The sequence below is a fragment of the Oryx dammah genome, unplaced genomic scaffold (assembly GCF_014754425.2).
Source record: "Oryx dammah isolate SB20612 unplaced genomic scaffold, SCBI_Odam_1.1 HiC_scaffold_29, whole genome shotgun sequence".
Taxonomy (NCBI): domain Eukaryota; kingdom Metazoa; phylum Chordata; class Mammalia; order Artiodactyla; family Bovidae; genus Oryx; species Oryx dammah.
The window spans coordinates 94,400,369-94,423,563 of record NW_024070213.1 but is presented as its reverse complement, the minus strand read 5'-3'; the positions used below and the strand labels follow the sequence as shown (position 1 = coordinate 94,423,563).

Genomic DNA, 23,195 nt, shown 5'->3' with positions numbered 1-23,195 from the left:
TGAGCCTCTGAAGCTTCTGTTCTGTTCCGGCTGATCTAGGCAGCAAAGTTTGTTCCTAGGGTAAGGAATCTTTCCTCTTTCACAGCTCCCTCCCAGCAGTACAGGTCCCATCCCATCCTCCCTTGTTGCATGGTGATCTTCCTGGCAGATTTGGTTGTATGAGCTCTTCTGCCAGCATTCAGTAGGTATTCTGTGAGAACTGGTACACATGTAGATGTATTTTTTATGTACCTGTGGGAGTTGGTGAGGTCTATGTCCTTCTATTCCACTCTCTTGATCTCCCAACTATATATAAATTTATTATCAAGCTGAAGCAGATTCCACTTATCTAGACCCATCCAGGAAAAGGACTTTTATATTCAATTTCTCATGACAGAGTTTCTTTTCTTTCCCTAATAAACATGAAAAGTAAAGCCAACAGGTAAATGAAAGAAAAAGTTATAGTTTCACTTTTAGAATCATCAAATATCTTTTTTTTTTCTCTTCTGAGACCTTTCAAACACTATAAATATTTTGTGTATCTCTGCCTGGATCTTTGTCTAAATTATTTACCACTGGTATTTCTTTTCTGATTGGTGTCTAGGGGAGAGTCTGCTTTTATATTTACCCTGAACACCAGTGGGTGCTGGCCTCCAGAGCTGTTGCCCACAGCATGGAAATTTGGAGCAGTGACCCAGGGCTGTGTGTTTTGAGGGAATCCCTCACTGCTGATGAGAAATGAATTGCTGGAGCTCCCCAGCTTCCCATGAGGACCAGCAGGTAGCAGTGGGATGCTGCTGCCAGTGACTCAGCATGGAAATCAGCCACTAAATCTCCGGGAGTTGGTGATGGACAGGGAGGCCTGGCGTGCTGCAGTCAATGGGGTCACAAAGAGTCAGACACAGTTGAGCGACTGAACTGACTGAACTAAACGGAAGGCCACAGATGACAACGGCCTCCCACACCTCTTTCCTCCACTCCTGCTCCTAGCCCTTTCATGGCTGCAGTCTCTGCTTCCTTCATCCCTTCAACCCCAGTGGGGATCACAACCATTTTGAGCTGGATAAGAACTAGGAAGTCATCTAATACCTGCTCCCATTTTATAGAAGAGGAGTCTGAGGTGCAGAGAGGGGAGGTGGTCCCTCAGCCTTAAAGCCTGGCCCCTAGAACTCCATCCTCCATGCACCTCTGGCCTCACTTTTCTGACCTGCCATCTGTAGGTGGGGAAGTGGGAAAGATCATGCATGGCAGAATTCCCATAAAGAAGAGTCCGGAAGATTTTAGAAGAAATGATATAGCTGTTAGGGTAGGAGGGTATGGAAGACAAGGACAATTGCAAAGCTTGAGGCTAGGAGAGAAAAGGGGGAAAGCTGGAGAAGGGAAGAGAGGGGAAGAAAGAGAAAGAACTCTCTTCTTCCAAAGAAAAGAATGGAGCCAGCAAAATGGGGTGGTGGGTGGTGGCTGTGGCTTCCACGTGTGTTCTTGTTGTCCCCAAGTTGTGTCCACTTCTTCACAACCCCATGGACTGCAGCACGCCGGCTTCCCTGTCCTGCACTGTCTCCCAGAGTTTGCTCAAACTCATGTGCATTGAGTGAGTGATGCCATCCAACCATCTCATCCTCTGTCGCCTCCTCCTTCTCCTGCCTTCAGTCTTTCCCAGCATCAGGGTCTTTTTCAATGAGTCAGCTCTTTGCATCAGGTGGCCAAAGTATTGGCACTTCAGCATCAGCATCAGTCCTTCCAATGAATGTTCAGGGTTTATTTCTTTTAGGATTGACTGGTTGGATCCTCTTGGTGTCCAAAGGACTCTCAAGAGTCTTCTCCAACACCACAGCTCAAAAGCATCAGTTCTTGGGTGCTCAGCCTTCTGTATGGTCCAGCTCTCACATCTGTATGTGACTACTGGAAAAACCACAGCTTTGACCATATGGACCTTTGTCAACAAAGTGATGTCTCTGCTTTTTAACACACTGTCTAGGTTTGTCATAGCTTTTTTCCCCTAGGAACAAGCGTCTTTTAATTTCATGGCTGCAGTCACCATCACAATGACTTTGGAACCCAGGAAAATAAAGTCTGTCACTGTTTCCATTTTTTCCCCACCTGTTTGCCATGAAGTGATGGGACAGGATGCCATTGATCTTCATTTTTTGAATGTTGAATTTTCAGCCAACTTCTTCACTCTCCTCTTTCACTTTCACCAAAAAGCTCTTTAGTTCCTCTTCACTTTCTGCCATTAAGGTGGTGCCATCTGCATATCTGAGATTATTGATATTTCTCCTGGCAGTCTTGATTCCAGCTTGTGATTCATCCAGCCGAACATTTCTCATAATGTGCTCTGCATAAAAGTTAAACAAGAAGAATGACAATATACAGCCTTGATGTACTCCTTTCCCAGTTTTGAACCAGTCCATTATTCCATGTCTGGTTCTAACTGTTGCTTCTTGACCTGCATATAGGTTTCTCAGGAGGCAAGTAAGGTGGTCTGGTATTCCCATTTCTTTAAGAATTTTCCAGTTTGCTGTGATCAACACAGTCAAAGGCTTTAGTGTAATCAATGAACCAGAAGTAGATGTTTTTCTGGAATTCCTTTGCTTTCTCTGTGATCTAACAGAGGTTGGCAATTTGATCTCTGGTTCCTCTGCCTTTTCTGAATGCAGCTTTAGCATCTGGAAGTTCTTGATTCACGTACTATTGAAGCCTCGCTTGAAGGATTTTGAGCATTACCTTGCTAGCATGTGAAATGAGTGCAGTTGTGCAGTACTTTGAACATTCTTTGGCACTGCCTTTCTTTGGAATTGGAATAAAACACCTTTTCCAGTCATGTGGCCACTGCTGAGTTTTCCAAATTTGCTGTCATATTGAGTGCAGCACTTTAACAGCATCATCTTTTGGGATTCTAAGTAGTTCAGCTGGAATTCTATCACCTCCATGAGCTTTGTTCCTAGTAATGCTTCCTAAGGCCCACTTGATTCACACTCCAGAATGTCTAGCTCTAGGTTAGTGATCACACCATCTTGATTATTGAGTCATTAAGACCTTTTTGATACAGTTCTTCTGTGTATTCTTGCCACCTCTTACTATCTTCAGCTTCCATTAGGTCCCATACCATTTCTGTCCTTTATTGTTACCATCTTTTCATGAAATGTTCCTTTGGTATCTCTGGTTTTCTTGAAGAGATCTCTAGTCTTTTCCCATTCTGTTGTTTTCCTCTATTTCTTTTCACTGTTCACTTAGGAAGACTTTGTTATCTCTCCTTGCTGTTCTTTGGAACTCTGCATTCCTCTTCTCCTTTGCCTTTCACTTCTTGTCTCAGCCATTTGTAAGGCCTGACTTGTAGCAGTACTTACTAAAATTTCCTTTCATGTCTTCTCCATTGCATGTACACCTGGCAGCCGCCTCCTTGAACAAACTCTCTCTATTGACAACCGTCTGTGTCTTTTTTCTTCTCATCTCTCTTCTATATGATGTAGCTCAGTTTAGCCTCTTCAACCTCATTTTCTCATTATCCTGATTCCCTCCAACAAAGGAGAGTTAAGGAACTCACCCAACAAGCAAAACTCCTTCCTTTTCCTTTCTGCCCATCCAGTGTTGACTCTGTTTTCCTAACTGCACTGCAGCAAAGGAGGTAGGTAGCAGAGCTGGCAAACCCAGAAATCAACCCCGAGGGCCTGGGAGGAGGAAAAGGGAAAACTACATTCGGTCAGAAGGGTAAACAAGGCTGGAATATGGGTATAATACTTCTTAAGCATATTGCCAAAAAAAAAAAAAAAAAACACCCACTTGAGATCCTGATTTCAGTACTAGTAGATAAATGCTTGCTATGGAAGGAATGATGCTAAAGCTGAAGCTCCAGTACTTTGGCCACCTCATGCGAAGAGTTGACTCATTGGAAAAGACTTTGATGCTGGGAGGGATTGGGGGCAGGAGGAGAAGGGAACGACAGAGGATGAGATGGCTGGTTGACATCACTGACTCGATGGACGTGAGTCTGAATGAACTCCGGGAGTTGGTGATGGACAGGGAGGCCTGGAGTGCTGTGGTTCTTGGGTCGCAAAGAGTCGGACACGACTGAGCGACTGAACTGAACTGAAGACGGTTTAATATGGGATTTTCAAAAGCAAGATTTAGTCCTTCCAATGAATATTCAGTCTTTATAATTTTTCCCAGCAAGCTCACAGGGGTGTTATGTCATTACTGAGTGAGATCTCCTAAGGTTTTCTTGTGTCCAGATTCCTCAGTGCCCCTGTAGAAGCAATGTTCTGATGGGCCTGGTTTTGCCTTCCCCAGTGGTGTGAGCAAAATGACCAGTGCAGACGCCTTCACCTACCTGAGCTGCTCGTGGCCCCGCTACACAGGCTGACTCGATACCCCTTGTTGCTAAAGAATATCTGGAAAAGGAGTACAGACTCTACGGAGAAAATCATGATCTACTCCATCAAGGAAAAGGTGGAAAAGTCAATCCGTAAGTCCCTGAGATGAGGGACCCAGAGCTCCAGTGTCAGCTTTAGTCAAAGAATTGGGGGGCCCTGTGGCTCCTGGGAACCAGCTGGGCTTCCATCCTAGGAGCTAATTCCGTTGGCTTGAGGTCACTGGCTCTCTGAAATGTGGATTTGACTTTGAGTTTGCAATGTAAATCAAACACACTCAAGACAATGGGCTCCACTCACATCCTGGCCAACCCTGTGAGAACTCTTAACTCCTAAGGGTTCACGCAGGACGTGGCTCCGTCTCCGAGGTTTTCAGATGTGAGTTCAGGCAGGAAAACTACTTCCCAGATGATGAAGGCACTTTGTTTTTAACATCCATACTGAACCCACACACAAAGCAAATGGAAGTAAACAGCATGAAAAGCCTTTCCGGAGGATAAATTACCACCGTCATTTTTTTTTTAGGTCACTGAAATTGAGGGCCAATCTAAATATAATGCCAACTGCAATATTTAGAACTGGAATTAGGGGATAAAAGAGCAAGCCCTGTAATAATTTAAGTCTATTTGGGTAGCTATGTATAGTCAAATCCAAATAAAGAAATCCTTGATAGGCGTCCATGAAAGATTTCCTAGAGAGCATCAAAAAGGAACAATTCAAATTGATAATTATCAGCTGTACAGAAATGATATATTTTTCTTTTCATGTTTAAAATTAAAATGACCACTCAATTAGGAGTTTTTTTTCCCCCTTTTTAAGTTTTTGTTCAAATTCTCTAATGACCAACACAAGGAACTAGAATTAAGCTTATCAAATTGATTGACAGAAAATTCAGTTAAAGACAGATGTTTTTAAATTTTAAAGTAATTTTGAAGATTATTACTCATTTTGATGGGTTTGTGAGGAAGATAATAACATCTCTTCCAGGAATTTCTCAATAAAATCTGAATTTTCATTGTTGAGGAAAGAGATCCCTGTGGCCTTCCTCTAAGTTTATGAGCTTAAAGATCGTGAATTCTCAAAGATTCCCCTAACCATTGATTCTGTGGGTCTACGACTTGCCCTCCATGTTTTCAAAAATCATTTCAAAACCTCAATAGCAATATGTTATCAAAAATATTGGGAAACTAATATTTGAAGAACTTTGAAGAAAACTTTTGTTTTCAAAAGTTCTTTGAAGAGAACTTTTCTTCAAACTAAACTTTGAAGAAAAAATACGTTCTTACCAAAAGAAATAATCAACTTTATCATAAAGGGAATGTGTGTTTTATGATTAAGACAGAAAGATATGCTTGTTCTTGTTAGTCTGATTTTTTTCCTTCCTGTAATCACCAGCTGTATGATGTAGGGAATATGAGAGAGCTACCAGGGGCATTATTAGCATTGTTGAAATAAAAATGCACATTTACAATTTATTGAATTAGTTCAGCTTCATTTTCTCTGCAAGAGGCTGATTTCAAATTAGTGAGTTTTTCTAAGGTGTTCAAACAGCGAGAAATAATGTTAAATGAACCTCAGATATAGTTTGGCTCCAGGGGGTTCAGTGTCTGAATGATTTCTATGGATCTTGGTTAAATTTTATGCTGTAATGTCTCATGCATTTAAAAATATATTGGATGTGTCTTGTCTTTTAGGGGATCTTGAAGGAAAAGTGAAGTGGCTTGACAGTTTTCAGAAGTTCAGACATCTACAGGAGATTGTAGTGTGGCCTCCACTTTGGGATCGAGATAAAAGATTTTTCATTCCAGAGGTACAAAAGGGATCAGTTAGAACATACATCCCTTTCCAGAAGTTTGGCACTTGGGTGGAAATACGCTAATCTTATTATATAGTGCCCAGCTGCCCACCAGAATTATAAATCTTGCAGATGTAAAGCCTTCATCCACGTGGCATTGTGTGTGGTGGGGCCGCTGGCCTCATCACGCTGTTCCTGGGCTGGTCCTCCCAAGAGGTTTGCCCATTCTTCCCCAGCCCCATGTCCACGTACTGGCATTTCCAAATGTCTCCAGCTCTGTAGACAGAGTTGCATTGCCCCAGCTCCTGGAACATGCCGTCTTCTGATCACTAACATCTCTTTGATTGTCTCTCTTGTTTTCCCAGTGCCTGAAGCATATTTTTAAAGAACACATGGCAGAAAACATCCTGTCACCAACCAACAGACACCTTCTCTATGAAGGAAAGCTAACTCTTGCAGGTAAATAACTGCTTCCTTTACAAACCCAGCGTCTTTGCTACCTTGTAACTTGTCCAACTGTGGCTAATAGAAGGGTGGCAGGAATTGCACTTGCTTGTGGCCAAGGTGACAGCAGGTGGGAATCAGAGGGCATCCCGTGGAGCCACACAGACTCCAGCTTGATCGGACCACAGGGTGACTCTCAAAGGGTGTAACTGTATGTATCTCTTAAGACTGAAGTCCAAGTGAAGAGCTTAGCTCAAGGTCTGCTGGTGGTGGTGGTGGTTGCTAAGTCGTGTCCGACTCTTGCAACCCCATGGACTGTAGCCTGCCAGGCTCCTCTGTCAATGAGATTTCCCAGGCAAGAACACTGGAATGGACTGCCATTTCCTTCTCCGAGCTCAAGGTTTGGAATCTGGTAAACCCTCAACATCAGCTGTTCCCACCCTCACTGAGCTGGGCAGTCAGACTGTCAGTGTTGACTGAGAATCTGCTATGTAACACACTTTGTGCTGCACAGGACTGGAGGATAGAGAATCGCTATTCTAGATAAGCCTTTCCCTCGAGCTGAGAAGCTCTGCCACAGTAAGCAGACCTGCGGGCTGAATCCGAAAGCGAGCCCAATGCTGGAGTACCCCGGAAGGGCTCCCTGTGGCCCTTGGCACTGGAGGGGGACTCTGGCGAATAGAAGGCTGTTAGGTCAGTGGAAGGACAGCCCGAGTGAAAAGCACAGCACGAGAAACAGTCTGGAGGCAGAGGCCGCCTGGACGAGGAGGCTCCCCCGGCTAGGAGGGTGTGCCCCCTTCCCACTCCACCTCTGCTGCCTCTGTAACCTGGAGGCTTGGCCAGCAGTCTCCCCATGCTGCAGTCCCCCCTCTTTGTTGTGAGAAGTTCAGTGAGCTAATGGATGTTTGTAGCTCTTGAAAGAATAGTTGGTAGAGAGTCAGTGCTCAGTAAATATGATCAGAAAGGGCTGCCCAGCTGAAGTAAGATTTGCTTTCATTTGTTGATTCATTGCTTCACAAACCCTCGCTTGAGCACCCACAGTGTGTGAAGCCCTGTGGGATGTGGGATTGCATGTTTATAGCCGTCTGAGATCTTATCGGTAGGGGGTGCTGGGCAGAAAGTCCTTACTCATTACACATCTGTTGAGAACCTGCTCTAGTTTCAAGATAGTGTTAGATGTCAGCTTGGGACATAACTCCTGCCCACTCAGGAAGATAGACACGCCTAATGTTTCACAGCAAAGGAGTTTTGCATGCATTTTCTCCTGCCAGTGAGTCATGCAGAGAAATTACATTTAATCCCATATCACAGGACAAATACAGGGAAGTTCCATAACACATTCAGGGCACTTGGCAAGTTAACGGCTGCATTCAGACCCAAGCCAACAGGCTGCCTCAGCCTAGCTGGCTTCCAGAATTTTAGCGACTGCCTTGGAAGCCAGAGGGACCCAGCCAGGAAATTGCAGAAAGCAGGAAGCCACTGAGTCCTTACGCAGGGACATAATAGGGTTAAAAGTTGTTGAAGAAGGAGCTCGGAAAAGCAGTGTGCAAAGTGGGTGGAGGAGACAAAGCAGAGAGACCAGCCTGAAGGCTCCGCAGTGAAGCAGGTGAGGTAGGAAGAACCTGGGCCTTTGTTTTTCAACCATTCTCCACCTGCAGACGCCCCCTGCCCCCACTTGCCTCTGAGAAGATAACAGTTTTACACTTTCTTTAATGTTGTTTACAATTTCAGAAATAACTATATCATTGTGACAAAGCCAAATCCAACCAAAACCTAAAGTAAGGAAGCGAAACACAGTTCTGTGTACAGTCATAGGACTTTCCCTTCAGAATTTTGCCTCCGCCTGGAATTATCAGAGATTTTATTTCACCTCTTCCCTGTGTCCACCAACTTCCCCAACACAGTGAGTTGGACTAGCCTATCCTAAAATGTTAGAAATGGGTGTGGATCAAAAAAGGAAGACCTGTGTAAATATTATTAACACCAGGCTCCTGTCTAACAGTATATGCTGTTAGTCAGGTATCATCACAGGGGGAGGTGTCGTCATACCAAGTTTAAAGTCACTGGGACTTTGACTCAGAGTTGGCATGGAAATGTGGTGGGGGTAATAATATTAGAAGAAATAGGATATTGTTTTGAATGGGAAAAGCACTGGACCAAGAATTAGGGGCTTTAGCACCAACGGTGGGCTTTGGGGAAATTGTTTAAATTTCCTTAATCTCTTCTGTAAATGTTGGTGATGACGATGGTAATAATGATAACAGTGATACCTACTACTAATGTGTTTCAGAATTTCTTCTAGCCTTAGAAACTGTGGTGTTAAGATTAAATAAGTGCATTTTCTCATTCCCAGAAGGTACAAGTTTTTATAACTTTAGAAGTTTAACCAGCTTCCCATCGGAATTCATGCTGGCACATAACCTTCACAAATGCCCTGCTCCCCACAGATTGGTGTTTCTAAATAGAAAAATGAGTGAAGTTCAGGCCAACGTGATGGCCGAGTAGCTAGCTGTGGCACCCAGAGAACAGCGTTCACGCTGCTGCAGAACTGGGGCGAGCCTGTGGTGCTGCTCCGTCCCCTAGCGGTGCGAGGAAATGAAGTGAACCCACAGTTCAGGCTCTGTGAGAGTTAGAACCGCACAAGGTAGTAAGCCTCAGAACTGGCTGTGTGACCGACCCATAGCTTCAGACTCCTGGGATAGTAAATATGAATACTCTAGCTTTAGGCCTACAATGCCCCTCTTTAGTCATCCTTTTTCATAATGCCATATTTCCTTTAGCACTGTCAGTTCTTGAATTTATCTCAGATGTTGTCTGTGTTTATTATGTGTCTGCTTTTATTACAATTAAAGCTCTTAGAAGGCAAGATTCTGCCTTAATCATTGATGCATCATGGTGCTCAATGTTTGTTGGCTGCTTGGAAATACAGGTGCCAGCTTTCCTTGTAGCTGAATGTGACCGAGTGACTAAATTCTGCCTGCATTCTAACTCATGTCCCATTGGTCAGAATTTCATCACTTGGTCACATTCAGCTGCAAGGAAAGCTGGCACCTGTATTTGTTCACAAGTAAACAACTACCCACTAAAACTTGGAAATTTCATTACTACAAAATAACAATTGTTTTTGAGGGACCACCGGCAGTCTTTGCCATAGCCCAGTTTGCCAAAAGGAGTTTCTAGTAGAGATGGAAAACACCTAAAAATATATTCAAGGATAATTCAAGATTAAATAATATATCTAATTTCTCTTCTGGGCAAATATAGGAAGTATCTTTCCTCTAAACTTAAAGAAGGGGAATGTTAGATATTTTATCTATTAATTTAACCTTAGACATTGTATTTCCAGGGTATACAAGAAAGAACTTCTAGAATTATATAAACAAACAAATAGAATAATAAAAAATATTTACTTGATTTTTCTTATATTTCCTTTAAGTGCCTGTCACATCACCCTCTGAAAATACTACCCTTTCCTCTAAAATCATTTAAATTTAACCATTTCTTTTTCTAATTTCTAAGGGGTAGAGTTAAATCCAGAAGGGGAGCGATCTCTCTAATACTTTTCCTTTCTACTGCTGTCTCCTTCTTAGGGAAAAGCAGAAAAGCCTATTTGCCTTCAGTTATCATCAAAAGTGATATTAAGAAAAGGTTGTAAATATAAAGCTACATGAAGACTTTAAACGTGTATAGGCACATTGGAAAACTTGAGAAACAATTGCTTTAATGACTGTCTTCATCAGCTAGGGCTGCCATAAGAAAATGTCGCCAGCTGGGCGGCTTCAACAGGAGGCATTTATTTCTCACAGTGCTGGAGGCTGGAAGTCTAAGATCAGGTTGCCTACTGAGGTGGTTCCTGGTGAGAGCTCTTTTTCCAGCTTTCTCAGCGTCATACGTGGCAGAGAGAGCGCGCGCATGCCTTGGTGTGTCTTGGATGATATTCACCCCACCAGACCGGGGTCCTCCGTTAAGCCTTCATCTAACCTTAATTACTTCCTTAGTCCAAGTACACAATGGGGGTTGGGACTTCGGCAAAGAACTGGGGGGCTGTGCAGTTCAGTCCACGTCAATGACAAAGCGCCTTTTCTCTAGTAACGTATACCTCTGCCAGAGACACCCAGATGAGTCAGGAGGCAAAAATGCTGGTGTACTGTTGATCAACCACTACAGATATCACCCAGGTTATCTCAGATCCACATGAAATGCATCACTAATATCTTTAAAGTTGGAAGTGTGAGCTCACATCAGGTCTCTGCTTTAGGAAGAAATCAGCTCAGTTGTAATGCAGTTTTCTGACCCACGTGATTGGAGCCCCCTAGTCCTGAGCCTCCTGCACCCAGATACCTGTTATGTGTTGTTTTCTAAAGGGTTTCTTTGATTTAAAAAGAAAAAAAAAAAAAAAACTTTTGCTTGCTACTTCCAGCCCCAATTTCATCTTCTTTCTTTCCTCAGAAAGCACAAGATTCCTAGATGTTTATCTGTTTCTCTTTGATGATTTCCTCTTAGTTACGAAAACTAAGCGCAACAAAAAGGTAAAAGTCTGTTGTTTCTAAATAAATCTGTTGAATGAGTTTAGAGATATTTCTGAATAATTTGTTAAAAAGAGAAAAAAATCATGTACTTCAAACAGACTTTACCCTCCATAAAATGGAGGCATTTAAAAATATTGGCTTTTTCCATCATAGAGTTCTGAACTGAAAAACATCAGTAACAAAAGCAAGTCCCATTTCATAAGGATGCCAAAGGGTATGTGTAGTTTTAGAATGACTCAAGTCCATATACTTTTGAGGTGAGTCCAAGAAGCCACAGGACTTTATGCCTGGCCAGCCTCAACAAATGAAATGAAGATCCTTTTGTCCGTATCAGCCTTTTCCTCATCCACATTGTCCACCAGAGTGAAAGCTGTCAGAGCAGGGCGCCTCTTGAAACCAAGTGCTGCCAAATGCATTCTCGTTTGAAAGGGCACCTCCTTCCTGAGAAGTGATGATGTAGGGAGGTGTGGGTGAGAAGGGGCCCCGGTCTCTCAGAGTCTACCTGTAATTAACAACTGCAGATGCCAAATAGATGTACAGTTGGCATCACAGGGGAAAAAAGAGTCGCCAAGGGCTAGAGCCACAAAGTCATTCTAAAGGGATTTTTCTCTTTAAGTATTAATTGTTAGTGTCGTTGTTACTCCCCATTAAGCCACGGGTCTCCTGGTCCACCACTTTCCCATTTCACAGTCTGTTCCCTGACTGATGCAAGCGCTTTCAGGAAGGGGCCTTTTCTGCAGCCCTTAGAGGTGGGAAGAGCTGCAGTTTCTCCTTGGCCATTAGAGATACTTAACGTTCTAACCCACTCACTCTTTTACTCGATAGCTAGCCTGACACAGATGTTAAGATCATGAGACTAGATCTCTCGGTATTTTAATATTCTAAGCTTCTAGATGGCATGTTGGTTTCTGTTGGTTTCTGTCGTAGTCGATAATTCGTGTCCACCTCTTTTGCGACTCCATGGATTGTAGCCCACCAGGCTCCTCTGTCCCTGGGATTTCCCAGGCAAGAATACTGGAGTTGGGTTGCCATTTCCTTCTCCAGGGGATCTTCCTGACCCAGGGATCAAACCTGTGTCTCCTGCATTAGCAGGCAGATTCTTTACCACTGAGCCACCAGGAAAGTGGCCTGTTGGTTAGTTAAGCTAAATAATTTAAGGGCCTATACACAATTAAAAAAAAAAAATGGGCTTCCCACTTGGCGCTAGTGGTAAAGAACCCACCTGCCAGTGTAGGAGACATAAGAGATGCAAGTTCAAGCCCTGGGTCAGAAAGATCCCCTGGAGGAGGGCATGGCAACTTGCTCCAGTATTCTTGCCTGGAGAATCCTGTGGACAGAGGAGCGGTCCACAGGGTCATAGAGAGTCAGATACAACTGAAATGACTTAGCTCACAAGCAATAAAATAGATACCCATTAATCAATCTGTGAATAGTTGATTGGTTGGGGAGGGAGTGGCTGTTGGAGATACTAAGAGTCAGTTTCAAAACTTGGATGACCTTCTGTTTTTAGCTGCCAGACTAGCATGTCTGAACAGGTCAAGCCCTGAAAAAAAATCTCTGTCCCCTTCCAAAACCTGACATTAAGCACAGCTTACCTTCTCTTTACATAAGGGCACAGATCAGAGCCCATGACTCATTACTGACCGTGTTATAATATTCTGCTTCCATGCTTCACAACTTGATTCTAAAATAAGGAATGTTACCTGTTTTAAATTCCCCTTTAAATTCTTCTGTCTGATAAATCTGAGAATTTTATTGACATCACAGGAGCAGAAATAACCACCCAGAGAAGACGTCAGGTGCCATTTATTTTTTTGGAAAAAGAAATAAAGAATGTTGTGTTTTCATTTCTCTTTGCTATTTAGTGCGCAAATTGCTTCATGTACAACACAATTTTTGACATCCATTTTCTTTTACTTTAGCATATATATTCAAAACAATTTCAGTTATTTATAAATCATAGAGCATGGAATCTATTTATTTAGATTTTAGTGTAAGATCCCATAGATAGAGTGGGCCCAGATGAGGCTCTTTCTCATTCATTTAACTCAGTACTACAGAGGGACACTGGAAATACAGATCTTTCCAGTGATGTGATGGTGATTTAATGTTTCCACGTTATGGAACTGACCATTTATTTATTCAGGTGATTAAACTTGGGGCTCAGAAACACTGTGTTTTAAATCACTGTGTACTTTGGGAAATGCTTTTCAAGATCCTAAAAGAGTAGTAAGCTGGATTTCAAACAATTGTTTCTAAAAATCAGTTTGTTTAAGGATGTGCTGTAAGGATGTGTATCAGTATTTATTTCCTATTTTTTGCATTATTTCCTCCTAAATTTCAGAAACTTGGAGGCTCAGACCCTGGTTTAATGTGCCCTTCACTTACTCCTGAGCTGCAAACAGTAATCAAAGAAGGTGGTTCATGTACAGTAATTGATCAGCCCATTCCACTAGACAGATTGGTTGTCAGAGGTCTCGATCCACTCCACGTGTCAGGTATGTGTCTTACGTTCATCATTCAGCTCATCTCTTTGCCATCCCAGAGTTTTATGTTGGCCTTTTTTGATAGCAGGACATGAGTCCAATGTAAATCTTCAACAAAGATAAAACTGAGTTTCCATGTAGTTAAATAACACCCATTCTACAGGCTAGTTATGGAAAGAGTGCGGGACTTGCTTCCAGCACTTGGATGACCCAGCTCTGCCCCTTGCTAACTGTGTGACTCTGTGTGCAAGGTATTGGGTTGGCCAAAAAGTTCATTCTGGCTTTTCTGTAAGATCTTATGGGAAAACCTCCAAACTTTTTGTCCAATTCAATATGTAAATTTTCTAAGCCACAGGTGTTGTTCAGTTGCTAAGTCATATCCAACTCTTTGCAATTCCATGGATGCAGCATGCCAGAGTTCCCTGTCCTTCACCACTTTCTGGAGTTTGCTCAAATTCATATCTATTAAGTTGGTGATGCCATCCAACCATCTTATCCTCTCTTGCCCCTTTCTCCTCCTGCCTTCAGTCTTTCCCAGCATCAGGGTCTTTTCCAGTGAGTCAGCTCTTCGCATCAAATGGCCAAAATATTGGAGCTTCAATCTCAGTCCTTCCAATGAATATTCAGGGTTGATTTCCTTTAGGATTAACTGGTTTGATCTCCCTGCTGTCCAAGGGACTCTCAAGAGTCTTCTCTAGCACTCCAGCCCTACAAATTTAAATTCTTCAGCACTCAGCTTTCCTTACGGTCCAACTCTCACATCCGTACATGACTACTGGAAAAACCATAGCTTTGACTGTATGGACCTTTGTTGGCAAAGTGATGTCTCTGCTTTTTAATACACTGTCTAGGTTTGTCATAGCTTTCCTTCCAAGGACAAAGTGTTTTAATTTCATGGTTTCAGTCACCAATCCACACTGATTTCTGAGCCCAAGAAAATAAAATCTAACCATAACCCCTAACTCTAATTTTTCCACTGTTTCCACTTTTTCCCCATCTGTTTGCCATGAAGTGATGGGACTGGATGCTATGATCTTAGTTTTTTGAATGTTGAGTTTTAAGCCAGCTTTTTCATTCTCCTCTTTCACCCTCATCAAGAGGCTCTTTAGTTCCTCTTCACTTTCTGCCATTAGAGTGGTTGTCATTTGCCTCTCTGAGGTTGTTGATACTTTTCCTGGCAATCTTGATTCCAGCTTGTGATTCATCCACCTGGCATTTTACATGATGCACTCTGCATAGACATTAAGTAAACAGGGTGACAGTATACAGCCTTGGCACACTCCTTTCTTAAGTTTGAACCAGTCAGTTATTCCATGTCCAGTTCTAACTGTCACTTCTTGACCTTCATACAGGTTTCTCAGGGGAGAGGTAAGGTGGTCTGGTATTCCCATCTCTTAAAGAATTTTCCACTGTTTGCTGTGGTCCACACAGTCAAGGGCTTTAGTGTAGTCAATGAAGCAGAAGTAGGTGTGTTTCTGAAATTCCCTTGTTTTCTCTATGATGCAACGAATATTGGCAATTTGATCTCTACTTCCTCTGCCTTTTTTAAACCCAGCTTGTACATCTAGAAGTTTCTCAGTTCACATACTGCTGAAGCCTAGTTTGAAAGATTTTGAGCATAACTTTGCTAGTGTGTGAAATGAGGGCAATTGTATGGTAGTTTGAACATTCTTTGGCATTGGAATGAAAACTGACCTTTTCCAGTCCTGCAGCCACTGCTGAGTTTTCCAAATTTGCTGTCATGTTGAGTGCAGCACTTTAACAGCATCCTCTTTTAGGATTTTTAATAGCTCAGCTGGAATTCCATCACCTCCACTAGCTTTGTTCATAGTTCAGCTTGATAAAATCAAGATAATATCTTCCCCGGTTGGTTGTCATGAGAATTAAATAATGCAGGTAAAGCACTCAATAAATGATGGCTGTTATTAGGTCTGTTAATCATTTTAGTACCAAAGCTATTGTTAAAGCACTGGTAAACCAAGACATGCGAGGAAAGCCTAAGATATTTTACTGCAATTGCTCTATAGAAAAATGCCAGAAATAAACATATAAATATGTGTATGTACACACATACACACGTGTATAGATCAGAAATATATATTTTTGTTTTTCAAGCATTTCCTGAGAACCAGACACTCTCTAAGTGCCTTGGAGTCACAAAGATGGAGTCCTCAGAACAACGAAAGATCAGTACATCCCGTCAGGAAAGCCCTGGGTCTCCGAGGGACTTGAAGGACATCTTGGCTGACTTAGTACTGGGTGGGAGGCAGCAGTGTTTGAAAGGAAGCAGGCCTCCTTCTGCCTTGGGTACAGGCTCATAGGAGACCAGCAAAGACAGCAGGACGAAAGTGCCTTCCTGCCCCAAGGAGGGGAGGAGAACAGGGAGGACAGGGCACACCCTGTAGCACCCAGCGCAGCAGCCCTGGGCTGCTGCTGCTGCTAAGTCGCTTCAGTCGTGTCCGACTCTGTGCGACCCATAGATGGCAGCCCACCAGGCTCCCCGTCCCTGGGATTCTCCAGGCAAGAACACTGGAGTGGGTTGCCATTTCCTTCTCCAGTGCATGAAAGTGAAAAGTGAAAGTGAAGTCGCTCAGTCGTGTCCGACCCTCAGCAACCCCATGTACTGTAGCCTTCCAGGCTCCTTCATCCATGGGATTTTCCAGGCAAGAGTGCTGGAGTGGGGTGCCATTGCCTTCTCCACAGCCCTGGGCTAGCTGGTCCCTACTCACTAGCAGGGGACCAGCCTATACATTGCACAGCAACATTGCACCCTGAAGACACCAACAGGTAATAATAATAGCCACACTGTACATCAGTATGTTATGTAACTAGGTTGTATATTTGAATGTTTAAATCCTGAATGTATCCAAACTCTCCCCAAGAGCAGCCAGGCTCCAGTGGGGTGGGAGGAACCTGCATCCAGACTAGAGCCTTCTGCTTCCCTTGTCTGTTCTACTTAGGAGAAATAGAAGCTTTGCTGAAAAACAACTAGGCGGGCCTTAAGGCCTCTTAGAGCAGAGGCCAAAATCTGCATAAACCAGAGAGCTTTCCTGAGCAAACTTAGAAAGGGGCATCTCAGAGGGACACAGCCTTCTTACTAGAGTGGACATAGTTAGAAGATTCTGCCGGAATTTTTGGATGTGAGCGGAGGAAGGTGTGTGATCCCCCAGCAGGAGAGGGAAGCAGCTTGGGCTCAAGTCAGCCACGCCAGACAGCTGGACTCTGGGAAACCTGGCATCCCAGGATTCCCTTGGGAGATGCATATATTTTCTTTTGTATTCCTTTTTTTTCTCCTTTCTTTTTTAAATAAAATCAATCCCTTTTTAAAACCATACTTCACCATGTTTTGTTACTTTTTGTCACTACCATTTCATTTTTGTTTTTAAATATTAACATTGGTCATTATTTTAACTGTCTGGATACAGTGCCTGAGTCAGAATAGCTGTAGGGTGAAACAGAATAAAGTCTGAAAAAAAAGGATTGTGCTTTACAGTGACAGAAACCTAGTTTCACATCCTGGCTATATCATTCACAAGCTGTGTGACTTTAGAAAAATACACCTAATCTGTGTCCTCATTTGGAATTAGTTGACTTTTTTCTTTAATTGAAGTATAGTGGATTTACAGTGTTCCAAGTATACAGCAGTGATTCCATTTTATACACACACCTTTTTTTCAGATTCTTTTCCACTATAGGTTATTACAAGGTACCGAAGAATTTAGTTCCTATGTTGTGTAGTAGGTCCTGTTGTTTATGTCTTTTTAATTGTGTTTATCTTTGGCTGTGCTGGGTCTTCATTGTTGCCTGGCCTTTTCTCTAGCTGCAGCGAGTGAGCGCTGCTCTCTGCAGTGTGCAGGCTTCTCACTGCAGTGGCTGCTACTGCAGAGCACAGGCTCTAGGGCAGCCAGCTTCGGTAGGCTGCAGCGTGCGGGCTCTGTAGTTGCAGCTCCTGGACTCCAGGGCACAGGCTCACTAAGTGGCACTCAGGCTGAGTTGCCCCGCAGCATGTGTGGTCTTCCTGGATCGGGATCAAACCCGGGTCTCCTGCATTGGCAGGTGGATTCTTTACCACTGAGCCACCAGGGAGGCCTCCTTATCTGTTTTATATGTTGATATAGCAGGGCTTCCCAGGTGGCACAAGGGTGAAGAATTCACCTGTCAATGCAGGAGACACAAGAGATGCAGGTTCAATTCCTGTGTCGGAAAGATCCCCTGGAAGAGGAAATGGCAACCCACTCCAGTATTCTTGCCGGGAAAATTCCATGGACAGAGGAGCCTGGCAGGCTACAGATCATGAGGCTGCGAAGAGTCAGACACGATGTTGATACAGTAGTGTGTATCTGTTAATCTCAAATTCCTAATATGTCCCTCCCTCACCTTTCCCCTTTGATAATTAAGATTTTTTTTTCTGAGTCTGTTTTGTAAATAAGCTCATTTGTATCCCTTTTTCAGATTCCATAAGAAACACTGTATTTGTCTTTCTCTGTTAAGATGTCACTTTACATATCTCTAGGTCTATCCATGTTGCTGGGAATGGCACTGTTATTTTTTATGGCTGAGTAATGTGTGTGTGGTCATCTGTTGATGGACATTTAGGATGTTTCCATGTCTTGGCTACTAGCATAGTGTTGCTATGAACATTGGGGTGCATGTATCATTTCAAATTTTAGTTTTTGTCTTTCCAGATATATACCCAGAAGCAGGATTGCTGGGTCATAGGGTAGTTTTTAGTTTTTTATAGAACCTCCATACTGTTTTCCGTACTGGACGCAGCAGTTTACATTCCCACCAGTAGTGCAGGGGGAGTTCCCATTTCTCTTCACCCTCTCCAGCAGATATTGTCTGTGGACTTCCTGATGATGGACATTCTGCCCTGTGAGAGGCGGCACCTCATTGTAGCTAAGATCTGCATTTCTCTAATAACAGTGATGTTGAGCATCTTGCCATGTGCCTGCAGGCCATCTGTATGTCTCCTGTGGAGAAATGCCTGTTTAGGTCTTTTGCCCATTTTTTTATCAGGTTATTTGCTTTTTTGATGCTGAGTTATATAAGCTGTTTATTTGGGAAATGAATCCCTTGTTGGCTGCATCATTTGCAAATGTTTCCTCCTGTTCTGTAGGTTGTCGTCTTGTTTATGGTTTCCTTTGCTCTGCAAAAGCTTTTAAATTCAATTAGGTCCCATTTGTTTATTTTTCTTTTTGTTCCCATTATTGTAGGAGATAAATCCAAAGAAATATTGCTATTTTTGTCAAAGAGCATCCCACTTATGTTTTCCTCTAGGAGTTTTATAGTATCTAGTCTTACTTTTAAGTCATTTTGAGGTTGTGTGTTTTTGGTGTGTATATGGTATTAGGTAGTGGTCTAATTTCATTCTCTTACACATAGCTGTCCAGTTTTCCCAGCTCATTTATTGGAGGGATTGTCTTTTCTCCATTATATATCTTTGCCTCTTTTGCTGCAGATTAATTGACCATAGGTACATGGGTTTATTTCTGGGCTTTCTGTCCTTTCATTGATCTTTGTGTCTGTTTTTGTGCTGGAACCATACATACTCTTTTGGTCAATGCAGTCTAGTCTGGGGTCGGGGAGCATTGATTCCTGCAGACACCGAGGTTGTTCTTTCTCAAGATTGTTTTGGTGACTCAGGGTAAGTTGACCTCTTAATAAAGTCGATGTGTGGTTTAAATGACAATAAGGAAAAAATACATAGCACTGTGCCTAGTGATAGTAAGTGCTTAATAAATGATGTCAGCTATTGTTAATTATTAGAACATCAGGGAGAAAAGAGCTACTCCTTTTTTTATTTATTATCACCTTATTTTATCTGATAAGCCTCACCATTCCAGGTACTTTTGCTTATGAAATCTTTAGTAGTCATATTACAAACCAAACAGATGAGGGATACTTTAAATAACTGAGAACTACAGATAGAATTATGAGGAAAATGGATTCTGAAATCCAGCCAAGAACCACCACCTGATCTTTAACGCCTCACTTGCTGCAGGGAATTTATAAGGAGAAAAATCAGGCAGTTAAACAAACACAGCCAGATCTTTTTTCCAGAAAGTCATTTTAATAGGTTTAAGTTCTCTCACCCCAGAAAAGCTGGACAGAATTTCATGACCTTGTCAGGCTTTGTTGTGGTAGAATTTAGGAATTATGAGGGTTAGACTGGTATAGTTTGTAGGACTTAAGTAGTTCTTACAGTTAAGAAAATAAAAGTCTCGTATTTGCTTCAATTCCAAAATGAGGCTCAACTTGCCTCAGTGAGTATGAATTAAATCCACGAACTTCAAGGATTAGGAACAATGACTGTGAACAAGCATCAGCTTAATGATCAGCCAGGAAGGGGCACCCTATCCTCCTCCTCTCTGTAGTACTTGGTATGACCTGGTTTGGCTTTGTTCCTAGACATAAATTGACTATAGAGAGAATATGTAGGCTGCAGAACTTTATTCCTGGTGCTGTATAAATAATTCAAGGACAGACTTTCATTTTAAGAGCTCCAGCTGTATTAATAAAAAGAAAGGAAATCTGCTTTCCCAGGGAAATCTGCTAGGAAACGACAGAACAGACCATTTCTTTTCGAACACAGAAACCATGCCAACGTTTTTTTTGTTTTTGCTTTACATTTCACATAATTTTGGTGGATGTTGGATTTTATTTGAGTCCATTTTTTTTTGGGGGGGTGGGCTTTTCTTGGACCACTGTGAAGCACTCAGGTGGTTTTTGTATGTTTGCCACATCTTAATTTGTTTAACCCTTCTCTTGATGTTTAACTTCCCTTTAAGTACAAGAAAAGGAGTGCCGGGGGTGGGGGTAGTGGTCAAAGAAACTGATTATTTTTCACAAAGTCTAATACGCTAAGCTTCTTCCTTGGGGAGGAACACATTTCCCATCACTTAAGCCACAAATGTATTTCATCAAGTCCCGGAAGTTGTTGGCTAAGGAAGAAAAGGTCTGCATAGTTAAGTGGGCTCTCTCATAGACATAGGACAGAAAATTCCCACACATTAATAAACAAAAATCCAGGTTCTTAGGCTGAGAAACTGTGGATTTCATATTGAATGCTTTGTTGTTTTGTCCCTAATCTTTTTCTAGTTTTTGGGCTGAGAAATGCTTTCCTCATACAACATGAAAACAGATACCGACAATGTATAGCAGCATTCCTATTACAGGCCCAAACGGAAAACATCAAGGTATGTATTTCAGCTTTGTAGGTTTTGATTCTTCAGACATAAGAGGGAAAAAAATCTCACTCCAAACTCATTAAGAAACAGTGAAAGGAAGGTTTTGTCAAGTTGGTAGGACAGGAAGGATATGACTATCTAACCACATCAGGCTCAGAAACCTCAGCATTGACCGTTTTCTTACATCCCCAGTGTTGACACAGCCTCCCTTATTTCTCCTGCAGCAGAAGCTGCCTCTGACTTTTGGGAGGTCTATAGGAAATGAGGGTAAAACTGCTTTGGATGCTTTTAGATGTTGTAATCAATTTCAAAGCTCTGTATGCAAACAGTATGATGCCAGCTTAACTGAGGGGCTCCTGCAGTGATGAGCCACCGAGTCTCCTCTTTGAAAATAGGTCCCTGTTTTTTCAGCTGTGGAGCTGAAGGGCAGCTGCCTACCTGCCTCTGGTGTCTCTGTCTGAGGAGTTTCCATTTTCGCCTCTCCCTGGTAGGCTTTCCTCAGGACAGCAGTGTGGCCAGTTCCTGGAAGGCTGCATTGTGCTCAAGGACTCGACTTCTTCCCTCAGTCTGTTTTTCAAGTTATGCCAGCGGATTAAAAACTTCTATTTCCACGCAAAGGGGAAATTTAAGAAATTCAATTTTCAAACTACTTACATTCCCAGTACTCATGTTTGTAATTAGTCATCCTTAACTATTATGGTTTCTTGATTACTCACAACTGTTTATCCAAAATACCATACTCATCTAATCCATTTGCATTCATGTGAGTAGAGGTATTTATGATACATTCTAATTAAGACAGAAAATGGGAGACAGGCAAATGTTTCATCAGTCTTCAGTTTTAAAGAGCAAGTCAACAAACACAAAGGAAAATATTAATCCAAATATGTGAAAATTGTCAGTTTAACATTCTCTTCTCACTATATTTTTTAACAGAGAACATGGATAGCACAAATAACAGCAGCAATCTCTTGCTTCACCAAGAGTCAAGAAACCAAGAAAATGTCCTCATTCACTTTGCCTGCAGAATCCTTGGAAATTTAGGGACCTAAATCAAGTGGCACACCTTTTTAGACATTAGGGTATAGACATATACCTTTAGACATAAGGTATTCTTTCATTCAAACTTGTAGCACTTAACCTAGGGATGACCTAGAATAAGCATTTTAAAGAAGTTTCAGAATTTGAGATATAGGTACTCCTCAGGGTAGAGTAATAATGGCTTCAACAAATTTGAACCCTGAGGAATTTCTTCTTAAGTATACACGTGTTGATATCCCAGAGTATCTCATAATGCTTCAGTCAGGCTTGAAAGTGGGGTGAGGGAAGTATGAGGCTGTTACAGTTCGTAATGGATGCCCCGGTGGATGCATGTCGTAAAACAGTGCCCACTACTTGGGTCTGATATGAATTCTAGCATCTTATTTTATGTGTATCTGTAATGAAACCAAATTTCAGACTTAAATTGAAGAAAGTAGGGAAAACCACTAGACCATTCAGGTATGACCTAAATCAAATCCCTTATGATTATACAGTGGAAGTGAGAAATAGATTTAATGGACTAGATCTGATAGAGTGCCTGATGAACTATGGACAGAGGTTAGTGACACTGTACAGGAGACAGGGATCAAGACCATCCCCATGAAAAAGAAATGCAAAAAAGCAAAATGGCTGTCTGGGGAGGCCTTACAAATAGCTGTGAAAAAAAGAGAGGTGAAAAGCAAAGTAGAAAAGGAAAGATACAAGCATCTGAATGCAGAGTCCCAAAGAATAGCAAGAAGAGATAAGAAAGCCTTCCTCAGCGATCAATGCAAAGAAATAGATGAAAAGAAAAGAATGGGGAAGACTATAGAGATCTCTTCAAGAAAATTAGAAATACCAAGGGAACATTTCATGCAAAGATGGGCTCGATAAAGGACAGAAATGGTATGGACCTAACAGAAGCAAAAATATTAAGAGGTGGCAAGAATACACAGAAGAACTGTACAAAAAAGATCTTCATGACCCAGATAATCACGATGGTGTGATCACTCACCTAGAGCCAGACATCCTGGAATGTGAAGTCAAGTGGGCTTTAGAAAGCATCACTACTAACAAAGCTAGTGGAGGTGAAGAAAGCTGAGTGCCGAAGAATTGATGCTTCCAGTTGAGCTATTTCAAATCCTGAAAGATGATGCTGTGCAAGTGGTGCACTCAATATGTCAGCACATTTGGAATACTCAGCAGTGGCCACAGGACTGGAAAAGATCAGTTATCATTCCAGTCCCAAAGAGAGGCAATGCCAAAGAATGCTCAAACTACCACACAGTTGCACTCATCTCACACACTAGGAAAGTAATGCTCAAAATTCTCCAAGGCAGGCTTCAAAAATATGTGAACCATGAACTTCCAGATGTTCAAGTTGG

The 23,195-nt window shown here is 42.2% G+C and overlaps 1 protein-coding gene across 1 annotated transcript in view; it reads left to right on the top strand.

Moving 5' to 3' along the window:
- PLEKHG7 (pleckstrin homology and RhoGEF domain containing G7) overlaps positions 1–22,312 on the top strand; it is a 79,886-nt gene extending 57,574 nt beyond the window's left edge. Inside the window, exons 10-16 of the mRNA XM_040234420.1 lie at positions 4,267–4,441; positions 6,041–6,156; positions 6,507–6,600; positions 11,035–11,114; positions 13,459–13,612; positions 20,702–20,799; positions 21,727–22,312. Of these exons, the coding sequence (XP_040090354.1) occupies positions 4,267–4,441; positions 6,041–6,156; positions 6,507–6,600; positions 11,035–11,114; positions 13,459–13,612; positions 20,702–20,799; positions 21,727–21,834 (825 nt within the window). The 3' untranslated portion in view covers positions 21,835–22,312. The remainder of the gene's footprint in view (positions 1–4,266; positions 4,442–6,040; positions 6,157–6,506; positions 6,601–11,034; positions 11,115–13,458; positions 13,613–20,701; positions 20,800–21,726) is intronic.
- Positions 22,313–23,195: the final 883 nt, after the last annotated feature.